Source organism: Aphelocoma coerulescens, chromosome 2 (genome assembly GCF_041296385.1).
Source record: "Aphelocoma coerulescens isolate FSJ_1873_10779 chromosome 2, UR_Acoe_1.0, whole genome shotgun sequence".
Lineage (NCBI taxonomy): Eukaryota > Metazoa > Chordata > Aves > Passeriformes > Corvidae > Aphelocoma > Aphelocoma coerulescens.
The window spans coordinates 17,422,539-17,447,340 of NC_091015.1; the positions used below are offsets into that span (position 1 = coordinate 17,422,539).

Sequence of the window (24,802 nt, forward strand, 5' to 3'; positions counted from 1 at the left end):
TTTTTTGTGAGCTTAAATTTTTGGTATTTTTAAGCAATCCAGGTTCGTGGAACATCTTAACATTTAAGACTGTAGATATTGTTAAATTGGTCACTTTTAGAACGGATTCAAAGCATCAAGGGATTTTATTAGAAGCATCCAACTGTTCATGTTTTCAAAGAATCAGATTCCCCTGGATACAATATTTGTTGTAAAGCAGTGGTTTCTTATAAAACCTAAAACATTGAAGTTTAGTTTTAGTAAAATGTTTCATATTCTGCCAAAAAAGACACTAAGATACTACTAAGTTATGGCATTTGCAGCAATACTATACATCATCCTGCTTCACAGATTTTACAATGACAGGGAGATAGGATCTTATATGTAAGAAAGGTCCAAAACTAAATGGTTGTAAATCCTGTTGTAAAAACTGATGAGTTTGAAAGTACTCTGCATTTTCCATTTTTATGCATTGGAAAAATATCACATTATTTGGATGCTAGCAGTGCCCTTTAATATGTGAGTTTTTCATAGTAAGATCTGAAATGGGGCAAAATTAATTAAAAGAAGCCAGAGGGTTCTAATTTTTCTCAAGGAATTTGATGACTCCCTTTTACTGGCATCTTAAATGCTGTTTCTTAAAACAGATCATAACATGTGTAGTGCTCATGGAGTGTCACACCCCAGCAGGGCTGTAAGGCATAAACTAAAAGGGTTGCTCTAAAGGAATATGGCTGTAACAGGAACTCCTCTGTAATTGCAGTGCTGATCTGTGTGACAGATACAAAGTTCTTTTCCCTCCTCATTTGAAAGACAGAAGTTTAACAGAAGTTAAAATATTTAAATAAAGAAGAGACACTATAAAACAACCTTGCAAGAAAATTCACAAAGAATATGAGTGCTGTTAAGTTTCCAAGTTGTCATTAGCCAAGGGACTAAACACAGTGGTATGGGAGAGAGTGCTACTGAGTTGTGAGAGTCAACTCAGTAAGCTCAGGATTGCTGGAAGGGACTAAGCTTTTGAGGTTTTTATCAGCCTCATCTTCTGTGAATTTGCTTACACCTATTTATCTGTTTTCTCAGCCTGTGGCTATTTGACAAAGTTCAAGATTTTTCTTCTATCTCCCTTTTATCACCAGATCGTAGGAACTAACGATAGTCAGGGTCAGAAGGGTAGAACTTTGTGCTTATTCTAGAGAAAGCTGTTTTCTCTTGTGCTTGCAGAGTCCCCAAGTGAACAGGGTTTTTAGTACAGAGCTACAAACTCACTATATGATTTTTCACAATGTTCGTGCACTTTTGATCATTAATTTACAACACAGTTTAAAAAATGGGGTAAGATCGTACATGTGGATTTAGTAGTGTCCCAGCTGGCATGCTAAGATCCTCTGCTGAGGCTGGGAAACATGACTTGTAGTTCCATTGCTGTAATGTTTGTGCATTTAATGCTAAACAATAATTGGGCAAAAGGCAGATACTCCAGTTATTGTGGACTTGAATCCAAACTGACATTTTCCTACCTGCATCCAGTATAGTTGGCCATAGCATGATTGATGACCTTAATGATTTTTGCATTACCATAGCAGGAGGAAGATTTTCCATACACTCTTTAGCTTATGGAGCTGAGGAGGAAAAGCATCCCAAGTCTGCTATTCCAAGAGTGTGGGCTGGTATTATGTTATTATCACAAAAGGTAGAGACACCCTTAGCAATGCCTCCTGCCAGCCCAAAAGGAGTGCCTGAGTAGGATTAGGGCAGTTCTGGAGGGTATGCTTCCTAAATTTTTCTTTTACCCGTAAGTTTTAAAATTTATTTGCTTCCCATGTCTGGAAAAAAATTATGTGATGTGAACCTCACCTTACATGACTGAAGAGCCATGTAAAATTGTTAGTACCTTTTCTGATCCTGGAACATACACAGATTAAATTTCTATGTTTTAAATATTATCTTAGAGAATAAAAATAAGCTAGAGTACAAGGAAATCTCAGACTACAGTCTGTGGAAACTAACCTGAGTTTTGAGGATTTATTGTGTTTCTGATACACATACAAGCCAAAACCTTTGTTATCATATGTTCTTGATTTCAGTCCTTGCTGATCTTTTTGAGTATTCGGGTGCTGTTTGTGCCATATGGTTATTTGTAGTGCTGCAATCTTACTGCCTCATTCTTAAACAAAATAACCCATTTAACCAATGCTAAGCAAGTATATAAAATTTAATTGCTAAATCAGAAATTTAAAAATGAAATAATTTATTGTCTAAAATCCTTAATAGCCAAGTTAACTGGTCTAAATTCTACTTCAATTTATGACAGTTTGGCCCTTTTTTAAGATACCTTACCTTCCTTGGATTAAATATAGAGAAGGTATGCAGGAGTCCTGGTACACAAAAAATTACTGAGTGTCTGAACAGATGATTGCAAACAATTCCATTTATTAAGTTTAATGACTTACTGTTTCCCAGAGTGTTGTTTAAGCTGAATGACCTGCCTTGCTTTTACAGTAGGGAAGAAACATACCCAGTTGTTACCACAGGTCAGCTGATAAGGAGTACCTTGCTGTCAGTAAGTTCATTGTTTGTCTTTCTCTGTCCAAAGCCAACTTCCTCATTGCAAAACTCTGGCCTTCCCTGGAACTGGATAGACTAGCCTGAATTTGAAGCAGTTCCAAACCTGAGTGGTGGAGCTTTTAGTTAAGGAATAACAAAAAGGAAGAAATGGAATAAAGAATAAGTAAATCTTCAAATGAGTTATATTGTAGATCTACTGCTACAGAAGTAAAATATGTCTTACAGTGTGGTAACTAGAACTCTGCTAGATATACACCTACACCATTTTAAAATTTGCTATCATCTGTTACCCTGGCAATAGCAATAAGGCCAGTCTCAGTGCAGCACAGTCAGTGGTGTGGTCAGCTCAGGAAGGCAGCTTTAAAGCTTTCAGAGATGGACAAAGCTGTCAGTGCTTCAGTGCACGTGTACCTGTACTTCCCTGTGGGAAAGGGGATGGTCTGGCAGTGGGTGTGTGCCAGTTTACTGGGTTCAATTCTCAACTGGCTCAGCATTGTTGGATTGTTTGCAAGGTACTCAAGGCACTTCTTAAAAATATATCAGTGACCTGGCACTTGACTGTTTTGAATGTGGGTGTACCCCGGAGGTTGCAGACTTTGGTATACATTTGATTCTGGGGAAGGGAAGGCAAACTTTCCAGTCTTTACTGGGAAGTGATGCATATCATTCCCACTCATTTGCACAAGTCTCCAGCTTAACAGTACTTACTAGTTGCCCTCTGAACGTTGCTACTTAAGCCTGGATAGTCCTTTTAGCTGCCTGCCATGAAGACTGTGGCAGCTCATGTTCTGCACCCTAGAGGTCTTTTGTTCTTAGCTGTTGTTCTTGAGAGAAGAAACCCAAAATTGTATTGATTCAATGTACTGCTGCTTCTAAGTACTGCATCTTATGTACTACCACTCGACTTCTGCTGATTCACTGATATTTCATAGCCTATACTTTAAAAATCAGTTTGGCTTTACTTATTAGCCAAAATAGGTTAATATATCATGTAGATGCCATACTGATACTTCCCCAACTAACATATTCATATTTTGAAGTATGTCTCAGGGAGGCAGGTTGCAAAGCAATTTAATTTTATACTAGGATCCAAGGGACAACTGAATGGTCTGTCATTGACGTCTTTTTGGTCAAAACCTTCCTGGAAAACCCAGTTGTAGGAGATGGAATGATGGTGTGAAGTGAAAGAGCTGTTCTAATGGGAATTCTCAGGTTGGAGGATCTGCTGTATCACCCAAGGGGACAAAAGCAACATAGAACAGGCCTGTGGTCACATTCTTTTTTGTTTTGAGTTTCCCTGATGAATTTTGGGAGAAAAAGGTAACCACATTTTTTTAAGAAATTCCATATGAACTCTGCAGACCGTAGTAATTAGATGTGTGATAATGACCTTGTGTCCATATTTCATAATTTAGTTATGCATTTAAACTGTTCTGTTAAAGCTACATTTTGCCATGATTAAAGAATCTTTGTTTTACTGAGCCCAGTATTAATGTATTCCAGATTCTGTTTCTTCAGAAGAGTAACAGATGTTCACAGTTTGGTGCAATTTTCAGATGAGCAATGCTGTTTATAATGAATTTTCCCGAGACCACCCAACTCATTTCACTTGTAACTTGAACTATGTCCAAGTGTTGATCTCAGGAGATGTAAAAGAGATGTAATAATCCTGTGCCCCACCCAGTTCAAAATACATGACTTAGTATAGATGGAATTTAAATACGTATACTTCCAATGTACATAGAAAGCAAAAGTTTTATTTTGTATGCCATGAAAAATGGTGGTGGAAATAACATTCTTGCTTTAATTCATCAAGTATTCCTAGAATTAAATAAAATTATACAACAAAGATGAACAAGTGAAAAACCACAACACAGCAATTAAAACCAAAGAAATTGAGATTTATCCTGGAAAATGCAGATTTATTAAGCACAGAAAAAAAATAGAAACGTAGTATTAACTGTAGCTTGTGATGAGGTGTGGAGATGTGACACAACACATTGTGTCTTGTCAGAAACAGCTGCAATAAATTTTGTGCTGCATTAACCAAAACATACTGTGATTTAGAGCTGTGTCTATCCAAGCCAATATATTTAGTGTCAAATATTAAAAAAAAAAAAAAAAAAAAAAAAAAAAGAGTTGATAGAGTTTAGGGATTTTAGAAAGCAAGTATTGAGGAACTTTGGGTGACAGAAAGTGAAGCTTCAATTCATATTTCTGTATTTATAAGAAATCTCAGAGATTCGATTATATCAGCTGGAACAACTCCCAAAGGAAGAAAGAAGCTCTGAATGACTTAAGACCATGAAAATTAAACAAACAGTTCTGAATTGACATTAATTGGTAGTGAATGAAACAGATTTTTTTCTCTCCTGACATTCATTGTACTTTATGCTTAACATTTAGTTAGTGTTATTTTGAGATCATAAACTGAGAAGTCAGAAATATGCACTGAGAGGTTCCCATGGTAACCATAGTGTGCAAATTATCTATGTGAACATTATGATCAGGGTAATGTCACACCGTGGTATTGAGCCTTGCTGTTTGGCAGGTATGTATTTTACAACATGAGTTAAGTGATGAATGTAGATAGTTATAAATGGCATTAAAATCAATGATCTGAATTTATTTTTTTTTTAACAAGAGAATTGCTCTCCAGTGTGATGCAAGGAATTTCTTTTACTTTTTTTGAAAATACCTTGGCTGAAGTGTTCTGAGCTGTGTCTAGAAAAACCAAATAGAAAATGATATGGTTTTTAGGCACCATGAATACTCAGCCTTGTCCTCTGACAGCACTCGTTCTCCAGAACACCAGGATTTTCATAAATGTGTGCAGTTGTGTCCCAACAGCCATGTGTGAATGCAGAGATTGACGGGATGCTGTGATCCCCCTGCTCTCAATGGCTTTTGTGTTTGCTTAGCTGCTTGCCAGCAATGAAGATGCTATTTCAGCATCTTCCTTTCAGCTGAAGCCAGAAATACCAAATGCAAAGGAAACAGTGCTGCTGTGAATACTGTTGAAAGAGAGGGGTTTTTTTAGTGAAAATAAATAAATTCATTAATCATTGCACCTCACTGTCATCTTTTTTCTCTTTCTCTTTTTCAGCTAGCAGCTAAGGGCAAACTGCCTGTTCAGTAATTCTTGTGTGCTGGTTGCTAATGAAATTCTACACTTTCTCATTTGGAAATGAAAAAATATTTTGTCAGTGCCTTGGTTACACATGCTGTGGTAGATATTAGAAACAATCTGCTTTTTATAGTCTTATAATAGTCTTGACTTGAACACATCCCTGACTTTTGAAGAGTGACCTGTCTTGCTTTACAACAAAAGACTTATGCTTTTAAACCTGAACTTAAAAGCTTCTCAATCTCCACTTTTTATTTAGTTTTAAAATAATCTTATGAGGAAAGCAGTTTCTTGCTTTGCTGTTGCTTGGGCTTTTTTTCTGTTTTTCTTTACAAAAGTAAAAGATATATTGAAACTTATATTAGAAAATGTATGGGATGTAACCTTCATTGCTGCTCTAGCCCTGTTTCCCAGGAAACGGATCAGAGCAGCATGAGATTTATCTAAAGCTCCCAGATCCAGTGCAGAAAAAGTGAAGGCAGGTCTAAAAACTGTCTTTTAAAGCTATGACTGCTAAGGACCTCTTACAAAGCTGTGGTGTGAGGGTTTTGTGGAGAGTGGAGTCTGAGTAAAAGCCAGGGAGCCTTTTGGTGGGTCTGCAGAATGCGAACTTGGAGAAATTCTCATCTGGGCAATTCTACAACCTTTACTTACAGTTACTCAGGAAGGCTGTATTAACATAGGCAATCCATTCCCATGAGGACCACGAGTAGTTCCTGGGGCTGCCAGGATTGCTTGTGATCAAGTATCTGCAAAGGTGCTTGGAAGTCCCTGAACTTCTGCCCCTGGGCTGTGAGCGTGGGCAGGTGCGGTTCCATCGGCACAGGGGGCAGCTCTGACCCTCCAAGTGCTGCCTGTGCTTATCCTGCTTTGGGAGGGGAAGAAGAAGAGCTATAAACCCCTTAGTCCAGTAGATCTTTACCTACCTTGTAAGTCCTGAGGTCCACTATTTACCTGTGGAAAAACATTTCACTTCAGAGAACTGGATTTATGGAATAAAAGCACAGTATTCAAGCATTGGGTTTTTGTCAGTTGTCTGTAATGGTGAAGCTTCCTGGGGTTACCAGTAAACCACAGTATCACACTGTGGTACTGCCACTACTATTAAAATCGGACTAATGCTATCTTCCTATGGGTAGGAAGATTAGATTAGCATATGCATCAATTTGGCAAAAAACCCACATGAACTATACTTATTTCTGCTCTTGCTTTTTCTGAAAAGTTCATTTAGCCTGTCCATGACCATGTGTTTTTGAATTTGCTACCTTCTTTAAGGCCTCTTTTGTCTTGCCTTAAGAGTAGAGCGTCCACGAGTCTCCCTTATGTGATCTTAACTCTGTGTTCCACTGATAATGAATTGGAGCTAGAGCTGGTTGAGAATTTTCCATCAGAAAAAGTTTCAACTAGAAATGTCTATAAAACAAATCCAGAAAAAAAGAAATCTGATTTTTTCAAAGAAATACCTTTATTAATAGGAAAATCAAAGCATATTATTCTGTTGCATTTAGTTCAACCTGATTTGCCATATTTCAGTAATCGACCTCAAGGATTTTATCTTTGAGTCAGTTGAAAAAGAACATGCAAAGCTCTGGAAACTGTATGACACACTGAAAATATTTTTGATAGTAAGTGATAAATTTTGCAAAACCTTTTTTCCCCTGAAAAAGATGGAGTGAGTTCCTCCAAAAAGAGATTAGATGTAAGCACATTTATCCTGTGTTTCCAAAAACTGCTCCAAACCAAGAATGTGCTTACAGGTGTTCAGTCAAGTGTTGAGATGCTCCTGTACTCCCATTTTAAAAGGGATAAATATGTTACTCAACACTTGTCATATTAAGAAATAGCAAGCAAGGGAGCACTATTTTAAAAAGCAAGATGTGCCCTTTTCTAGTCCTGTAAAGCCTAGAGTTTGATGTTAGCTTAAAAACAACCTGGAGATGCAGGAAGCCACAGGAAAAAATGAGAGTGTGGTTTTCTTGTACACCAATACTAACAAGCATTAGAAAATAATCATAACCAAGACTAGTAATCAAGATTCAAAAAAAAAGGTAACATTTATATTTTTATTTTATACAGTTATAACCAATTTCAAAGTTTTATCTTTCTTCTTTCAGAATGATCAGTCTATGCAAGATATGCAGATAATGGGAGGAGATGATCTTTCAAAGCTGGCTGGCAAGGTTTGTTAATTTTAAATTTAAGAAAGAAAATAAATTCACTAAAAATGCTTGAGAAAAGCTGTGTAATTTTTGTCAGATACTGGAATCAAAGATATTTACTCTTCTGTATTAAATTGCTGTGATGCCATTGCTTTCAGATTGCAGATGCCCAAAAAGGCCAGAATGTAGCCTCTCCATCCTTGTGTAGGGATTTCCCAGTAGTTATATATGTACTACCAGTGAGATTGTGGACAAAATTTGTGCTGTAATGTTTCCCCTGAATTTGTTTATGTCAAGAAACCTTGTTTTTTCTGCCTTCAGTGGGTGCATACAAGCAAACTGCATAGTGAGTATCCCTGTTGAATTCAGCATATGAGTTTAATACCATTTTGCCTACTGCACAGAATTAAGTTGTGGAACCTTTCACTCAGAGAATCAGATGGGATTTTTTATTTCAGCATTAGGCTGGCTGTATGACTGAATCTGCACTATGCTTGAGCATTGTGGTAAGGAGAAAGAGTGGTTTGGGGCAGTGAAAAGGCTGTTTTCATCCAACCATGGTAATACAAAGCAGTACTTTGAAGAGGAAGGAAGGCTGATTTCATTAGGCAAATGGTCTGTGTGGCAAATGGTCAGAAAATGGATTCTTTACTTATGCATTAAGGCAACATAATACTTATCTTGTTATTTGTACTGTATGTGCAGTCACTGTTTTATTAGGTGGTTCTAGATAATATCAGTTTCTTCAAAGCACTCAAATGGAGCATTGGCAAGCTCATTTATTTTGTTGTACTATAGGACACAAGAAAAAGAAGAGAAAAACTTAACTTTAAATATTTCATTTATATTAAATAGCTTTTGATGCAACTAGAACTGAAATTTAAAAAATGCTGTTATACTCAGAATATTTTAGTGATATATATGTACTCAATTTACACTTCTAAATACTCCTGCCGGATGTTGTTTCCAAATTACCACTGAAGTGTTAATCATATTCTGAGGAAATATTAATTAATTTGCTACTTTCTAATATTCAAACACTGGAGTTACCTGTTTTTCTATGATGATTTTGCATATGTTTATCTACCTCAGAGGCAAAACTGGCAGTGCACCTATTCATCTTACTTAACATTTATCTTTCCCAGATAGTCCAAACACTCTCTAAACTTCCAGACCCAGCTCTCCTTCCCCATCTTCCAATCCCAAATGTCCTTGATTAATGGTTGCAGATATTAATATTATTTCCAGACATAATATTTTCAGTATCATTTGAATTCACTGGGCAAAACATTATTTTTTGCATGACTTTTGTGTATTTATCTGAGTCCCATGTGTATGAGAGAGAAGGAAGATTTTACCCTATTTAGTCCTGCTCTTACCAAAAATTAAGTAAATTTTTTTCATGCAATGAAAATCCTGGTAGTCTTTTTCTCAGTGGCATGGCTCTCCTGTTCCTGGGTATGGAATGGGACACAAAATTTGGCTGTTGGGAGGCTAGGAGATACTCGGGAGAAGACTGAGAAGCAACATAGTTAAAGATTGCTGGGGAGGGAGGCTGGGCTCTTGGGTAGGTGGAAGCGGCTGGCTTGGTAATAAAGGTGGTTGCTGCTCAGGAAGGGAGCCCGGTGCTGGAAGCTGGGTGTGGAGGCTGGAGCGGGGCAGGAAGGGAGAGCTGGGGCTGCCGGGGGAGCAACGCTCAAAGGGCCTATTTGGCGTTTGTTTGTGTGTGGGGCTGTCTGGGACACAGCTGATGTATGAATAATGAAATAGCATTTTCACTATAACATGTGAGAACAGGGTTCCCTTAAGACTTACTTTACTGTTTGAAAAGCTGGAATGCAAAGCTTAGGCTCAAATGCTCATGCTTACGTATCTAAAGTTGGATATGTGAAGGAGTGGCCTTACGTCCACAGATGCCAACTCCTCCATCTGTTGCTGACTTCAGCAGTTAGTGCAAGTATTCAGCACATTTTACTAATCAGCCATTTGTGGGCTGATTCAGAGCCTCCTACATCCTTCATCTTTCCTTGAAGTGTTTTTTAGTACCTCTCTTTAGCTGCTGGCTTTTAAAACTGCCGGTTCAGTAACCATCCAATGTCACTGAGTGAATTAGTTGAAGACTTAACTCATAGAATTCAACTTCCCTGCTATCGAGCAAGCTCTGTTCTTCCTCTGCCTGCTTGGAGTACTTAATAAGAAAAGATTGTAATTACATTGGAAATTTAATATACCATGTGAAATCCCATTAATTTACTGATCATGGAAGGTGTTTTCAAAAGCACCACCGTGGGTTTGGAATATAAGTTCCATTAAGTTTCTGTAAAGTTGAAAAGCATCAATAAATGTAAACAGTTTTGAAACTTACAGACAAAAGATTTTGAGATTTTAATGTTGGACTCCCTTTCATTAAGTGATAATACCTGGAACCTCAGCTAGCCTGTAATCTGAGTGAAGAACTAAGGCATGTTTGTGCTTTCCTGGTTATCGGAAAAACAGATTACTGACTGAACATACTGGTATATAACGTGTTTTTTTTTGCTGAGAAAGCTTAAACAAAGCAAAAAAATTTAAAAGCTAATTAAAAAGAGGTTGTTAAGGATAATAGCTCTTCAGAATAATATCTCCTCTGTACTTCTCTACTATATGCTTTTGTTTATAAAAATATTATAACCCTAGCAAAAATGTATGATGACCCAAACCACGAAAAAGAGAAATATTATGAGAGTTAGCATACAGACCCAAACTGCCCAAATTGTTATCTGAAGAAAATCATCCCCATCTGAAATTATTCTTCTGTGAAGAAGGTCACTGAGGCAAGAATGAAGTTTTCCGTGGCACGAGTCATTAATTAAGGTACTTGAAGAATGAATCCTGATAGAGCTTAACACTCTAATGCTTTGTAACCATTTCTATCCAGAAAAATATTATTTAAAAATCTCTCTTTTAATCATGTAAGAAGTGAACATAAAGTTTCTCAGTATCTGATTTCATAGTTAAGTAGTTACTTAGTTTTCAATTACAATTAAAGCTGAAATGCTCACTTGGGTAAATTTATCATTAATGTTTGTAAAGAGGAAAACGTTTTGAAAAGGTGAGATAATTAATTACTGTTCAGAAATCTGTTTCACAGCAAGATGGTAATGAAAATGTATGAAGATGACGTGAAAGAACAAACAATATAACCCTGCTTATTATCAATACTGTAACCATACTGTATAATACTTTAAAAATTCCTAACATATTTTCAAGTGTTGGTGACATTTGAACAAAGTAAATTTTAAAGCATCTAGAAACTTCAGTAGGTTCAGCTGTACCAGAGTCATGAGTACCACTGCCATTTAGCTCTTATATTTGTATGTATGCATATTTTGTCTGAGGAGCTTTGGGGGGGCTGGTTTTGTAGTCCAAAGTCTCCATTGACACGAATCATTCTGTATATCATTCCATATGTAAAATATGTCCTGTAATCTTTCAAAAAGCACCTATACTACTTTGACTTGTCTCCTTGCAAATGAGACAAGTTAGATAAAATCTTAAATTCGAAGTTTATATCATTTTGCAGTTAAATACTAATTACAGTTGCATAATATATTTGATGTCAAAATCAGATCCATATATTACTGTCATTGCCCCATTTCTGTATAGCATAGAATGTGAACAAAAATAATCATTATTAATTTTGAAGTTAACAAGAACTTCAAATTAAAACAGAGTAGTTTTACAGTTAGTACAATACAATTATGGAGCCAGTGAACTTCTGAAATTCTGTCAATGCTTATGTTCTGTATGAATTTCCCTTGTTCGTATTAAGTACATCTTGTTGACAGCCAGTGGTTTGTCATTTTCAGAGAAGTGTAGAAGGTAATAAATAGTCATCAAGAAAAAAGAAAGTGAGTATTTGTGTTCTCTCTGCGCTTCATTGTGTTAGTTTGAGCACTCCATCATCACTCTTATGGTCTCCTAAAATGACTGATCAGCTCATACGAAAAAGAAGTTTCACTCAGAAGAAGATATCCTCCATGTAGCACTCCTCACTTCTGGCAGGAGTTGTGCTATAAAATCTCCAAAATTCCTTTGTATGTCTTGCCTAAATCGATTTATCCACTGTCTACCATTTTCTTGCCCAGCTTGTCATTTGGGAGGATGTTCCAGGAACATAAAGCATTCTTACTTTCTTTTCTTATGCCTCTCATTTCATTCCTATTTTACAGAACCATTTTCTATGCATGTCGTGTGCTCCAGAAACAGTTCTGAGAGCTGTTTCTCTATCATTCTCCTAAATATGCTAGCACTTCACTATTTAATAAACCATACATGTGACACCTGTCTAACACAATGTTTTATTCTCTAGAATAATATACATATTATCCTCACCATTTCAAGTTTGTTTCTCAGATTTCTATTCAGTCTATACTTCTTATATTCTCTCCATCAGTATTCACTGCCTTGGCTAATGTTGTGATTTCTTCCCCTATATGCATTCCTTTCCAGAGTAACACCCATAAATTTGCAGAAACAATAATGCCATTCTCTTTAGAACATTATGTACATGAGAGACAGTTTATATGACAATAAATGTGTACAAGATTCACTATACACTTTGGAAATAGTCATGTCCCCCACTGACCTCAACATCTTACTTTATTCCTATCAGACATGCAGCCTTGCCTTTCTCATCTTTTCAAAGGTTGATTTTATGTGTTTTGAAGCATTGCACATCTTCAGTACCTCTGCTTAACTTCCATCTTTAGTCACTTCTGTTGTTCTGCATTTTTTCTTAATTAGTTTTGATACTGTCTATTCTTCTGACAGTTGCCATCCTTAACTGTTTTTTCCAAAGCAAAATACACTATTTTTTCCTTCTCCAAAGTCAATCACCTTTCTTTGTACTTGTTTCTTAGGCAATCTGTTCTGCTGTTCATCATTATTTTATTTTGTTGTTGCTGTTGTTCTGGAGGAAGGAAATTATAAAATAACCTTTACAGCCTTCCTATCCCATTTTTCACATGGGCTCTTCTCAGCCACTGTCTGCCTGCTTCTACATCATACCTGTTCATAATCCTATTCCACCTATGTCGAGAAAGTCCTCATCCAATTCCAGATGACCAAAAGACTGTACCTTTTCAAACAAGTGAGAAAATGGGGACATGAGTCATTCCTGCATTACCTTTAGATTAATTATGGTAGTTGGTTCTACTTTTTATGTGCAACAGGAGGATGCTGTGAAGATGGCTGCAAGTGGAACATGAGTGTGCACAGCATTCGACACAATGCTCTCTAAGAACAAAGCATCAGGTCCTCCATTATGTCCCCTCCCCCTCTGATAACTCTTGGAGATTCTGAACTTGTTTTACACAGTTTAAATAGTTGGAGTTTGTATACATGGACTCTTAACACATTAACTCATTTGCTCCCATCAGCATCTGCTACTGACCAAACAAAGTCTGAAAAAACCCCATTTTTGAAATATCATATTTGTCCTTCCAAGTATGCCATAAGATGTGGATGAGCTCAGCAGAAAAGATGAAAATCGGACATATGTGACCTTTTCTAGAACCCCGTAAAAAGTTCCTAGTTAGATGTCTCATTTTACAAAAGTCTTTAATATTATTTTCCGACACTGTGGTGAAGTGTTAATATCTGTGGATTTCATTCCTGTGTGCATAACATGAAATGATTTCACTTCTCACAGGAGTCCTTGTAGCTTCCTTTGAACCTCTTCACTGAAATTTGATGCATTTTTCTTTAATTATTATTTAATGGTGATTCTTCAGCTCTATGGCACTGTCATAAAATGTCGTTTAACCAGTGGTACCTGAGGTTCCCCAAATACAATGCTAAGAAAGAAACTACTGCATGTGTGATGAGTAAACTGATAAACCATTAAAAATTCAGTTTGAAGAATCACATTATTAATTTATATATTTCTAATGATATGGAGTACACATGAAAAGGTGTCTTCAGAAAGAATCTAACTGAAAATGCAGACTAGTGAATGGGAATTTAACTAAAGAGGATGAAAATACACTATATTATTGCTTTTTATCCCCTCACCGCCATAGAACAAAACAAAAAAGGAAATAGAGATTGATAAAAAAGAGATTTTGTGGAGGGAAGGTGCTGGGAGTTTTGGGGTATTTTTACAAATATGCTTTCACTCGTAGAACTGGACAAATAAAAGAACTCACCTTCTCCTGCAACTGTGTATTCATGTGTGCTTTGCAAGCTGGTGTAACTAACAATATGTTACAAGTTCTCCCAAATGGTTTAAGAATAGTTCTATCCAAGAAAGAGACAGGAAGGAACTCAGGATATCAATGGAGACTTGAAGATAAAAGTATTTCCATCCATCCAAATTCTGCCAATCTTGCCACATTAAGGTTCATTTTTTTCCCTTTCTTTTTTTCCTTCCCAGGACAGTTAATTGGCCTGATCACAAACAGAGCTTTGTTTAGAGATTCCTTTATCTTAAGGCCCAAATTCATCTTGTCTGAACTTCTGGGTGATTAGAATGAAGGGTCCCAAGTGATAATTGCTTCACTGTACCCACAGTGTATCTTTTGAACTACCAACAATTTTGATTTAGAGACTTGATGGAGAAGCCACCATGTATCAGGCATGTTATACCAATAGTCAACTGTCATCACTGCTAAGATGGTGAACCTAATTTTCTCTTCTGAATGTGAACAGTTTTTTGTCTTTTGCTGTTCCCTTTTTTAATACCTTTGCCTACTGGATTGAGCAGTTTGCCATTATCAAATTTATATTGCCATATGGTTGCATATTTGCCTATCACACAGTCATTACTTAAGCTTCTTTTAGATAAACTAATCCATTGGGAGCCTGCTGTACAGTACTGGCATACTGTAGGATGTAAATGAGACAAGGTTTGAAGGTGGAATTAACAACAGGAAATTAATAGTAGGCAACTGATATAGTTGGAAGAAATGAAATTTCAAGCATGTAGGTCCTTCTGTTGGTCTGAATAGAATCAGCAAACTTAAAGCTAAGTACAGACTGGGAGAAACTCTTTATTTTAACCTAATGTGGTAATCAGACAATTTGGGATAAGAAAAGTGATTGCCCTACATAATCACCTGCCCTGTGACCAGAGGGGCAGCTAAAATGTTAAGAATTCCTCTGAGCTAAAATAAGAGAGGAAATTATCAGCTGTGGAACACTGATAAATGAGTTGAAGGGCAGCTGCAGTGGAGGATTATAATGTGCTGTAAAGCCAGTATTTTATTCAGTCCATGATTTCGAGTGCATACAGCAGTTCTGAATTTTTGTTCCCAGGCTCAGCTGTTGAAGGTATTTTGTGTTCTCTCTGAGGTTGTGGGCTGAAAGGTCAAAGTTCTTTTGTGAAAAATGTTCCCCCACTGGGAAATGGACTGTTAATTAAATAAAAGCTATTCCTTCCAGCTACAAACCTTACTTCACTCTAAGGTGTATTTTTCAGCTCTCAAATTATTTTTCTTTTCTCAGTTTTAAGTTCTTTCTGTTCTTTTCTTTCTATTAAAGAAAAAAATAGTGTGTGCATGCTATTCCGCTGATTTTATGCTGAAACATTTAAGGAGAAAATATCCTCTTTATGTACCTACCTGATTTTCTTGCTATACAAGTGAGGGCTGAGTTTGTCCTCTTAGCTGTAGTATTGCATTAAATACAGTTGTTTATTTGATTACTTAAGTATAGTTTCAGTTTTCAAGGAAATACTCCCCCTTTCTAAATGTGCAACTTAGAATTTTTACCTTGTTCAAATTTCACATTTTATATTAATTCAAAGACACCGTTTTCCTCAAAGTCTTATTCAGTGCTAACTTCAAAGTACTACTATTTCACAGCAATTTTCCTTTGAAAACAGTCTTCTGAACGGAACATAAAATCCAAGTCTAGAAAAAAAAATGTTATTCTTTTCCAGGAAGATGAAAAATAACTTCCATAGCACTTACTACTGTCAGCCAGGAGGCATACATGCTCTCATTACTCTGCTTGGTCTTGTTAGCTGACATTGTTCCATTTATTACTGACCTGTGGGAAGGCAAACAATAGAAATATATTGACCCAGTGCTGGAGTATCCATCTTATTTTAAGTGAGGATTTTTTTTACATGTACTGTAAAAACAACCTACTTTTTTTGCAGTGTATAAACTTGTGTGGCTTTAAAAAGCAGTAAATGACAGATTTTCAATTTTTGTATGTTTTCTGTTCATTATTTAAAAAAAATAAAATTCACAGAGAATTCTCTTTAGCATGAGCGACAAATTCACATGCCAGACGAGGATTAAAAATTATTTCTTCTTAATTTTAAATAGTACTAGTATTGTCAAAAAACTCCTTCTTTTTTCAGATGACCCAAGACATGTTGCTACGGGCCATTTTCACTACTGTCTAGAAAAGAATATGGAAGGGCAAGTTTTATTTTTGTGCAGATCCAGCTCACACCACAAATATTATTTCTGCTCAGTTCAAATGATCATGTGCAGAGTTGCAAGCTGTGTGTGCCCTGCTCACTCAAAACTGGAGAATTTTAAATTTCACAGCACCCCTTTGCATTCAAAACCACAGAGGACAATTTTAGGGCCACTGCTCTTCAATGTTTTTATAAATGATCTGGAGTCAGAAATCGAACATACATTAAGAAAGTTTGCCAACGATGCTAAAACAGGAGGGGCTGTGGACTCCCTCCAAGGTAAAGGGGCCTTATAGAGAAATCAGCATAGGCTGGAGAACTGGGCAATCCCTAATCGTATGGAATTTAACAGATTCTCCACCTGGGACAGGGTAATCCCTGTTATACATACAGATTGGGGGTGAGAGGCTGGAGAGCAACACCATGTAAAGGGACCTGGGGGTCCTGGTCCATGGCAGGTTGAACATGAGCCAGCAGTGCCCTGGCAGCCAGGAGGGTCACCTGTGTCCTGGGGGGCATCAGGCACAGCATCACCAGCCAGGCAAGGGAGGGATTGTCCTGCTCTGCTCTGCACTGGGGCAGCCTCACCTCGAGTGCTGGGGGCAGTTCTGGGTGCCACAATGCAAAGAGGACTTCTGACTATCAGAGTGTGTCCAGAAGAGGACAACCCAGTTGGTGCAAGGGCTCAAGGGCAAGACTTCTGAGGAGTGGCTGAGGTCATTTGGATTGTTTAGCCCAGGGAAGTGAAGGCTGAGGGGTGCCCTCATCACAGCCTAAAACTTCCTCAAGGGGGGCAGCGCATAGGCTCTCTAGTGACCAGCAACAGGACATGAGGAAATGTAATGAAGCCACGTCAGGGGAAGTTGACTGGACATTAGGAAAATATTCCCCACCAAAAGGGTAGTCCAGGGCTCCCCAGGGAAGTGGGCAGGGTCTGAAGTGTGTCAGAGTTCCAAGAAGCACCTGGTGAATGTTCTTATTCATATGGTTTAGTTTTAGGTAGTCCTGCAAAGAGCAAGGAGTTGGACTTGATGGTTCTTATGAGTTCCCTTCCAGCTTGAGATATTCTGTGACTCTATATTGCACCAGCCTACCTTCTGGCAGCTACCTGGTAAAAAAAGGTGTAAACAAGGAATGGATCATAGTCATCCAAATCTATCAGCTCCCATCCATCCCTCTGATCCACCAGCAATGGAAGCTGATTCTTTTGCAATGTTGATTCTTTTGCAGTGACTCAACAGGAAGGTGTTTCATTCTCTGAGAGCCAGCATCCTTTTTTATTTGGACTATGTATGAAATCTTTCCAGGACATATTTTTAAAAACTGACTGTACTCTGTCTCACTGTAAGATATATTAATGCCATTATTAGATTTCTGGATATACTTCAGAGATTGTATTGGTGAAGATGGCTCTACTCAGAAATTAAACCATCTTTAGTCTAGTCAACATGTCAGTAAACATTCCTATTTCCTGTTCTCTGGGTTTCAAAAGTAGATAGAATCCAGAAGGCTGGATTAGTTTTCTTTTCATGTGGTTTCCTTCTTTGTAATTGCCTCAAATATATCTGAAAGGACAAAACAGTCTCGATCTGTGTGGTACATGAGCTCCAAACACACATACTTGTGAAAAGTTATTTTCTTTAGTGTCTTTTAGCTTCTTCTTTATCCAGCCATCAGTTACTGCTGCAGCACCACAAGCTGATGAGCTTTACCAGTCTCCTGTGCACCAGCTCACAGGTGGTTTTCACAGCAAAGCTGAATAAGGTCTCCCACATAACTGACCTTTCACAAGAGATGCTGGATGCAGCCAGCTGTGCTTTTAGGATGATCTTGACATTACTAATAATGTACTAATTTGTTGTATCCATTGCATTCTTCTGCCATCCTCTGCTATCCATCTGATCAAGGATAAGCTAATCTATTTCAACCAGTTTTAGTTAGATGTCACCACTGTCTAGTCTTGGACGCTGTATATCAAAACATTTCTTGGCAGTTTGTAGTTTGTTCGTCTACTACTCTGCTATTCCGTCCCTTTTCTGAAATCTTCTATCTGTAGACTGCTTCAACAGTAGAAAGGCAGGGGATAGGCAGCAAGACAGTCAGTTTCCCAGCACATCACATTATTTTGTAGGAGAGGGTTTGTGGTACCAGAGGATTGGAAACCACTGAACGTCTTTGGTCTTAAGCAGCAGTTAATGACTGAAAAGTATGGTGACTTTAGACACAGTAACCCTGAATAATGAAAACAGAGATTAAAGTATCACTCTGAACAGTTAGGATGCTGCTTACTTACAGTTACAAAATGTTTTCATATCTAAATATTTTATAGTGGCTTTTCAACTACAAAGTCCTTACATACAGGATTTCTCCATAGTACAGAAAATCCTCATCAGTGTTTTGCAAATAATGAGAATGTGCATAATACAAAACAGCATCTGCGTTTTCTGGCCTAGACAACTTACAGGAACTTCAAAGGACCAAATTTCCCAATGTGTATGATTTGCAACAGTTGGACTCCTTGACTCTATGGATGAGAGACAGAGTCCACCAAAATCCTTCCTTCTCGAGTTAGTCAATAAATATGAGATCTTACACTTCAGATGAAGTCATGTGCTGATGACTGTTACTCCTGTAGCCAGACAAACCTTTCAGGCATGTCTGGATCCACGTTAATCCTCTTTCCTTCATATGAGTCATTTGTGATAAGGAAACACAGACAAGATTAAATTTCTATTAGACAGATGTGTAACGGGTTGGAAAGCTGTTCTCAAGAAACAGTTAATTATACTTCCCTGTCAGACAAGATGCATTAAAGCACCCTCTCCAGGGACTATACAATATTTAATTCATGATTGAAAAGATGGAATTAGCATTTAATAGTACTCATACTACCTGGAAAAATACTACAAGATATTATGATCTTAAGAAATTATTTTAAGAATTTGTTTCAAAGAATGACATGTGATGACAAAAAAGACAAATACCAACTTCTGTGTTTATACAGAAGTAATCTTTTGCATAAATGCAAGTGCGGGAGGACTGACTCAGCAACAGTCCTGGAGACAATAGGTGAATCACAAGTTGCACATGAGACACCAGTAGATTTTTATAAAGGATGTAACTATTGTACTAGGATATATAGAAAGGAGTATTATTTATGAAGCATACAAAGTGGTTCTTTTATTTCTCTCGACACTGGAAAAGACTTCCTTCTGGTTTGGAACACCACAACTAGGGAAGGATTTCTGACCAACTGGACAAATTCCAGAGGAGAACAAAAGAGTGATCAGAAAGCTAGGAAATATAACTAGTGAGAAAATGTTGAATAAAACAGGTTGTTTAATCTGAAGAAGAGGAAACTGAGGAAATGTCTTTCAAATATAGAAGAAAAAAGAGAAGAAAACAAAGCTTTTTCCATGTTCTCTTCAAAACAAGTTCAGGCCAAATATCAACAGAAGTTTTCTAATTGTATTTTTGCTCTTAGATAGTGAGCTATGGAGACACATTCCCTGGAGAGGTTCTGAAGTACTCATTGTATTCTCTAAGAGGTTAATCAGATATCTGTGAGGGATAGTTTAAAATTTCTTCTGTAGGCCAACAGAAGATGATCTTTCATGGTCTCTTCAGACCCATTTTCTATTAATGTCTATGATTTTTTTCTCACAAGTTGAATAGTAAGGTCTGCTGCTCCCTATTGGTTAACCCAACTTCCATGGTCAGGGAGGCCGCTCCCCTCATTCTGTCCAATTTTGTGATTTCCACATGTGAGCAAGCAAAACAATCCCTACTGCCGATCTTGACAGAATAGCTGAAGCAACTGTGGTAGCAAAGAAACCTATTTGTCTGTCAATGAAATGTCCCAGGACTTTGCTTTTTCTCCATCTGTCACAGTGCACTAATAGGTGCACTAATAGATGCTAATGGCCATGACCTGTGTCTCTTGGGGCCTCTACTCACACCTGTGGGCACAGGAACACCAGCTCAGCCCTGGGCTCTTAATCCATGCCTAATCTGTGCTGCGTGGGTAGTGACCTTCAGCTCAGCTACAGCCAAACCTGTACATTACTGAAAACACTGACTCAGACCCTGACACATAGACTAACTTTATTGAACCTGTCTCATCGCTATGGATCTGCCTGGAGATCCGTGGGCTGTGTTTGATCATGGTTACTCTCACTGGGGCTGGTACTAAAAGAGTTCATTTCCATCTTTAGTTCTGGTGAAGTTCTTTCCTTGTCAACTCTTTTGCTATCTCCCTATATGATGTATGCATATGTGTGTGTGGGTGTGTGTATATATGTATGTATGTACATGTGTGTGTGCGCACGTACACATGTCTGTGTGCAAACACATCAATATTTATGTGTATCACTAGCTGCACAAGTTCCTTGGGGGTATTTAAGCCATTACTCCTGCACATTATCTTCAGGTGTCCACTGACTGAATCAAGTGATTTCCTATGCCTCAGATCCAGGTGTCCTGAGTTAGTCTTCAGAAGTGTTTTTCCTACTTATGACTTCATACAGGAAGCCAGATGAGAACCAAATTGATTTTGAATCCAAATGGCTTCCTTCAAAAAAATGTGTTCCTACACACTTGTCATAAGCTTCTCCTGAACATGGTTTTGGTCTCTTCATCTTATCTAGACAACTGACATCCATTTTTTCTTGAAGGGAGAAGTTTCTAGAGGCAAGGTGTCTTCAGACTTTTGTTGTTAAGAGGCCTTGAACTTTTTGCCTTCGCAGGACTAGGTGTTTGAGATCCAAAGTTGTTTGTGTCAGCAGCTGAGAGGTTGAAAGTCAGGAGTGCCAAGCAGGATAACCACGAGTGAAACCTGTTATGAAAACACCAAAAAGGAGCCTCCCTTTAATATAATTAATATACATTCCACCAGAGCTCAGTCTAAATTAGTGGCTTTCTTGAGTGGTGTCTCTATTGCTGACATTTGCTCAACTGCTACCGGGAGTTTCCTCCACACCTTTACCAAGTGTTTTGCCATTTCAGAAGCATCCAGGTATAATATAGTGTGTGGTAACATCTTTCTTCAGTGCTTGATGCATGAAGTATGCCATATCTCCCTACCAAGCACTGTGAGTGTTAGGAAGAGCTGCAGTATGAATATATATATGGATAATCTATATTAATAATTTCTGGTTTGAAGATTAAAAGTTATTTACATATCAGTTAATGAAGCTGTTAAAGGTGTGCTGGTTGTGAGCATGCTCCCTTCACACTCATTCTGTGTGTTTGAGTGTCTCTTACAACTCTCAACTTGGGTTTCTGTTATGGAACAGGAAGTTAGACAGTCTCCATGTTATGTATGTAGCAAAGCCAACAAGCCTGATAGAAAGGAAGTGGAATGTAAACTAGGCTGGTGGATACTGCATGGATACGAAACTATGTGGTCTCGAGGTTTTGCAGGACACACAGTGTGCACATGCATCTAAGATGTATACACTGATAGACAGATAAAGGTATTTGTGAAATAACTTTCCTCTTGCTACTGCAGGTTTCACTTCAGAAAGTAGATCTTAATGCAAGATTGTGAGAGTCCATCTTTTGACCATGCGTATCATCACGCCTACTAATAAACAGGTTTTTATGTCTTCTAATAAGGACATTACATCTTATTATTGCTTTTAGTAGAAGAGCAGAAGTCTCCTTAGACATTGTAATTCCTGGAACAGTGATGAACCATTTCAGCAAATGGATTCAGCCTGTGTGATGATACTGTCATAAAGCTTGACATCACTGCTCTTGGCTGGCGCACTCCCCTTCCCTTCAAAGAATACTTATTTCAGCAGCAGTATCTGAAGAGAAAGAGGGTGCTTTACAGTTTGAGAGTGGGTGTTACAACTTGGCCTGTAATACTTTACTATGAGGTTGCTGGGGTGTGGGTGGAGGGAGGAAGACCATTTATTTCAGAGAAAGAATATTATTGCTGTATGGTCATATTAACATTGGAAATAGTATTTAGTGAACTATAGAGTACACTGTAGTACACCGCTAGAGACACTGGAATGAAGTGAAGCTCATTCTGTTTGGACTTCTTCCATCTAATTTTATTTTCCAAAGCTACATCTGTTCTTGAACAAAGAGGATAATCTAGACAGAGCTGAGTTAAGTTGTGGTCCCTGACTGCAGGGCTTGCTCTTATGGCTGGCTCTTTTTCAGGGCACAAAAATGAAACAGGAAACTCCTTGCGACCTACTGTGTTGTACATATGCACATGGACCTATCTCTTAATTTCCTTTTTTTAAACATTTGTTTCTTTTACTATGTGAATATTGTGTAATTGTATTCATTTTTGTTTGTTTCTTCCAGAATGTTCTAATTGTGGAGGTAAGCTGGATGCTTATGTCATATTGTACTTAGATAAATTCACACAGTCAAATCATGATTGGCTGTTCAGTTTCTAAATACTGTCTATGTTCACACTTTTTTGCTGGGAGGTGGTGAAGAGGGAGAGGGGTTGATTTGCTTAATGGCCTCTCAGTCTTTTTGCAACTGCATGACAGATCAAACTACATTGCTGTCACTCTAAGTGGTGCTCTGCCTTGTGATACACAGGGGTCTTTGTTTCTGCATCATTTGATTTTTTCTTTCTATGGTTTCATCAACTCCTGTTCTGCAAGTTGTTCTGTTCCTCAGAGGACAATGAATCAACTGCAGTGATGCCCTGCATTTCTCAGGTGCATGACTTTGAAATAGTGGCCCTGCATATGCTTTACAGCCCCAGGGTTGTTCACAGTGTGGTTGGGAGTGTGAGTCATTCCCTCAAGTCCCTCTGGCTCCTGCATCCAACTCTCCACCCAACAGTGTCCCTGAGCGACAGCCCATCACAGAGCTGCAGCTGATGTAAGTCAACAGTGTTCAGTTGTAGAGGGAAAGAATGTGTCACCTCACTGGTGCTCCAAATTCTCATATGATTAATATAGGTGATTCTCTTTGAAAATGCTGGGTAAGCAACTGGGAGAGCTAGAGAGCACATTAGGATCTGCCTGGCATTTCAGATCCAGTCTACTTGTGTGGGAAGTAAGCTGGACGGTGTAATGAACTGTATAATGTTGGAATTTCTTTTCTTAGCAAAGGATGGAAAAAAAGCCATCAGCCACAGAGATGACTGGTTACCTGAATAGCTGCTAAGAGCTCCATATTTACTCATTCTAACTGCTTTAACAGAAATTAAAAATGTCCACAGCAAATTTTGTTAATGCTATTAAAGAGAGACAAGGTGTTGCTAATCCACCCCCAGAGTTCAGGATCAACAGCTGCTCTCCATGGTCAGTTTTATAGCTAGGTACCTACTGATGTCACTGAGATGATATTGGGTATGGCAGCTCTGGAGAAATCACTGTGCTAATTTGTACTGTGCTAATAAAACAACAAAAAGGGCAGATTTAGTCCTGACATGGAGACATGTTGATATACTGTGATCTTGTGTGTAATATGAAAAGTCTAATCCCTGCATCCTTGCAGTGCCCAGTAGAGTCATTTCCAGTCCCATGTTACATCCCACGTACTTGCAACATAGCTATTTTCAAGAGGAAGTGGACAGTCCTTAAACTGATAATTTTATGAATACAAAGTGCTTGCTTCAAAGAGTGTAAGCTCAGTTAAAACCTTTTTTGGATGTGGTTTACAATGCAATGGAAAAATAAATCATCTCTACAAAATAAGAATGTGGAACTGCTCAGTCATTGTCCAGATTTCCTCCTTTCAGCTTTCCTTTGTGTTTTACTTACTTTATTTTTCTTATTTTATAAGGATATTGTTGGAACTGGCAGGACCATGAAGGTTCTGCTTAACAATATAGAAAAATACAAGCCCAAAATGATTAAAGTGGCAAGGTGAGTAAAACAATCACAAAATTTTGTAATTAATTAGTCTGGTCCAGCATCTTTTTCAGTGTAGGTTCCCATTCAGAGATCCTGCTTTAATTTGATGCTGCAGTATCAAGGAGAGCTGTGCAGAGGAGCTGCCTGAATCACTAAGGGGAGGGTGAAGGAAAGGAGGGGAAAGGCTTTTGTATTGTTCTCCCTTGGTGATGACCCTCCAGCCATTTCAAGACTGGCACTGATGGACTTGGGAGGGGAATACATCCTCCTCTTCCCTGCAATCAGGAAGTTGTCAGGAAGAGAAGCAGAACAAGAACAGGGATTCACATGGCTCAGAAGATTTTTGATAAAGGGAATAGTATTTATGTGTGTTATTCAGTTACATATCCAGATTTAAATGGGGTTTATTTTATTTTTAATTACAGTTTGTTGGTGAAGAGAACATCTCGGCCTGATGGGTACAGACCAGATTGTAAGTGTTCTGAAAATCTCTACTTGACAGTAGAAGAAGTTACTACTACTTTGTCACTTGCCTTTCATAACATTCTGTGGACTGTAATAACTTGGTAAAATACCAAGTTGTCAATGGGTCTATGGGATGCAATGGAAGGATTTGTATAATTGTCATTTGGAAGCCTACCCTACTTAGATTTTCTGCAGAATACTAACTTTACTGGGAAATTTCGAAAGGGTTTAATTTTATCAGTGAAAGATGAGT

The 24,802-nt window shown here is 37.9% G+C and overlaps 1 protein-coding gene across 4 annotated transcripts in view; it reads left to right on the forward strand.

Annotated features, from left to right (window-relative positions):
- The window catches only part of PRTFDC1 (phosphoribosyl transferase domain containing 1), a 43,821-nt gene that overhangs the window by 14,686 nt on the left and 4,333 nt on the right, over nt 1–24,802 (forward strand). For 2 of the 4 annotated variants that reach the window (XR_011148955.1, XM_069006621.1), the window contains exons 4-7: nt 7,789–7,854; nt 22,571–22,588; nt 24,014–24,096; nt 24,510–24,556. Coding sequence is in view for 2 of the 4 variants with exons in the window: in XM_069006621.1 (XP_068862722.1) it covers nt 7,789–7,854; nt 22,571–22,588; nt 24,014–24,096; nt 24,510–24,556 (214 nt within the window). In the remaining 2 variants the exon portion in view is untranslated. Of the gene's footprint in view, nt 1–7,788; nt 7,855–22,570; nt 22,589–22,979; nt 23,105–24,013; nt 24,097–24,509; nt 24,557–24,802 lie in introns of those variants that run through there. The other 2 variants (XR_011148956.1, XM_069006622.1) reach the window with 2 other exon arrangements.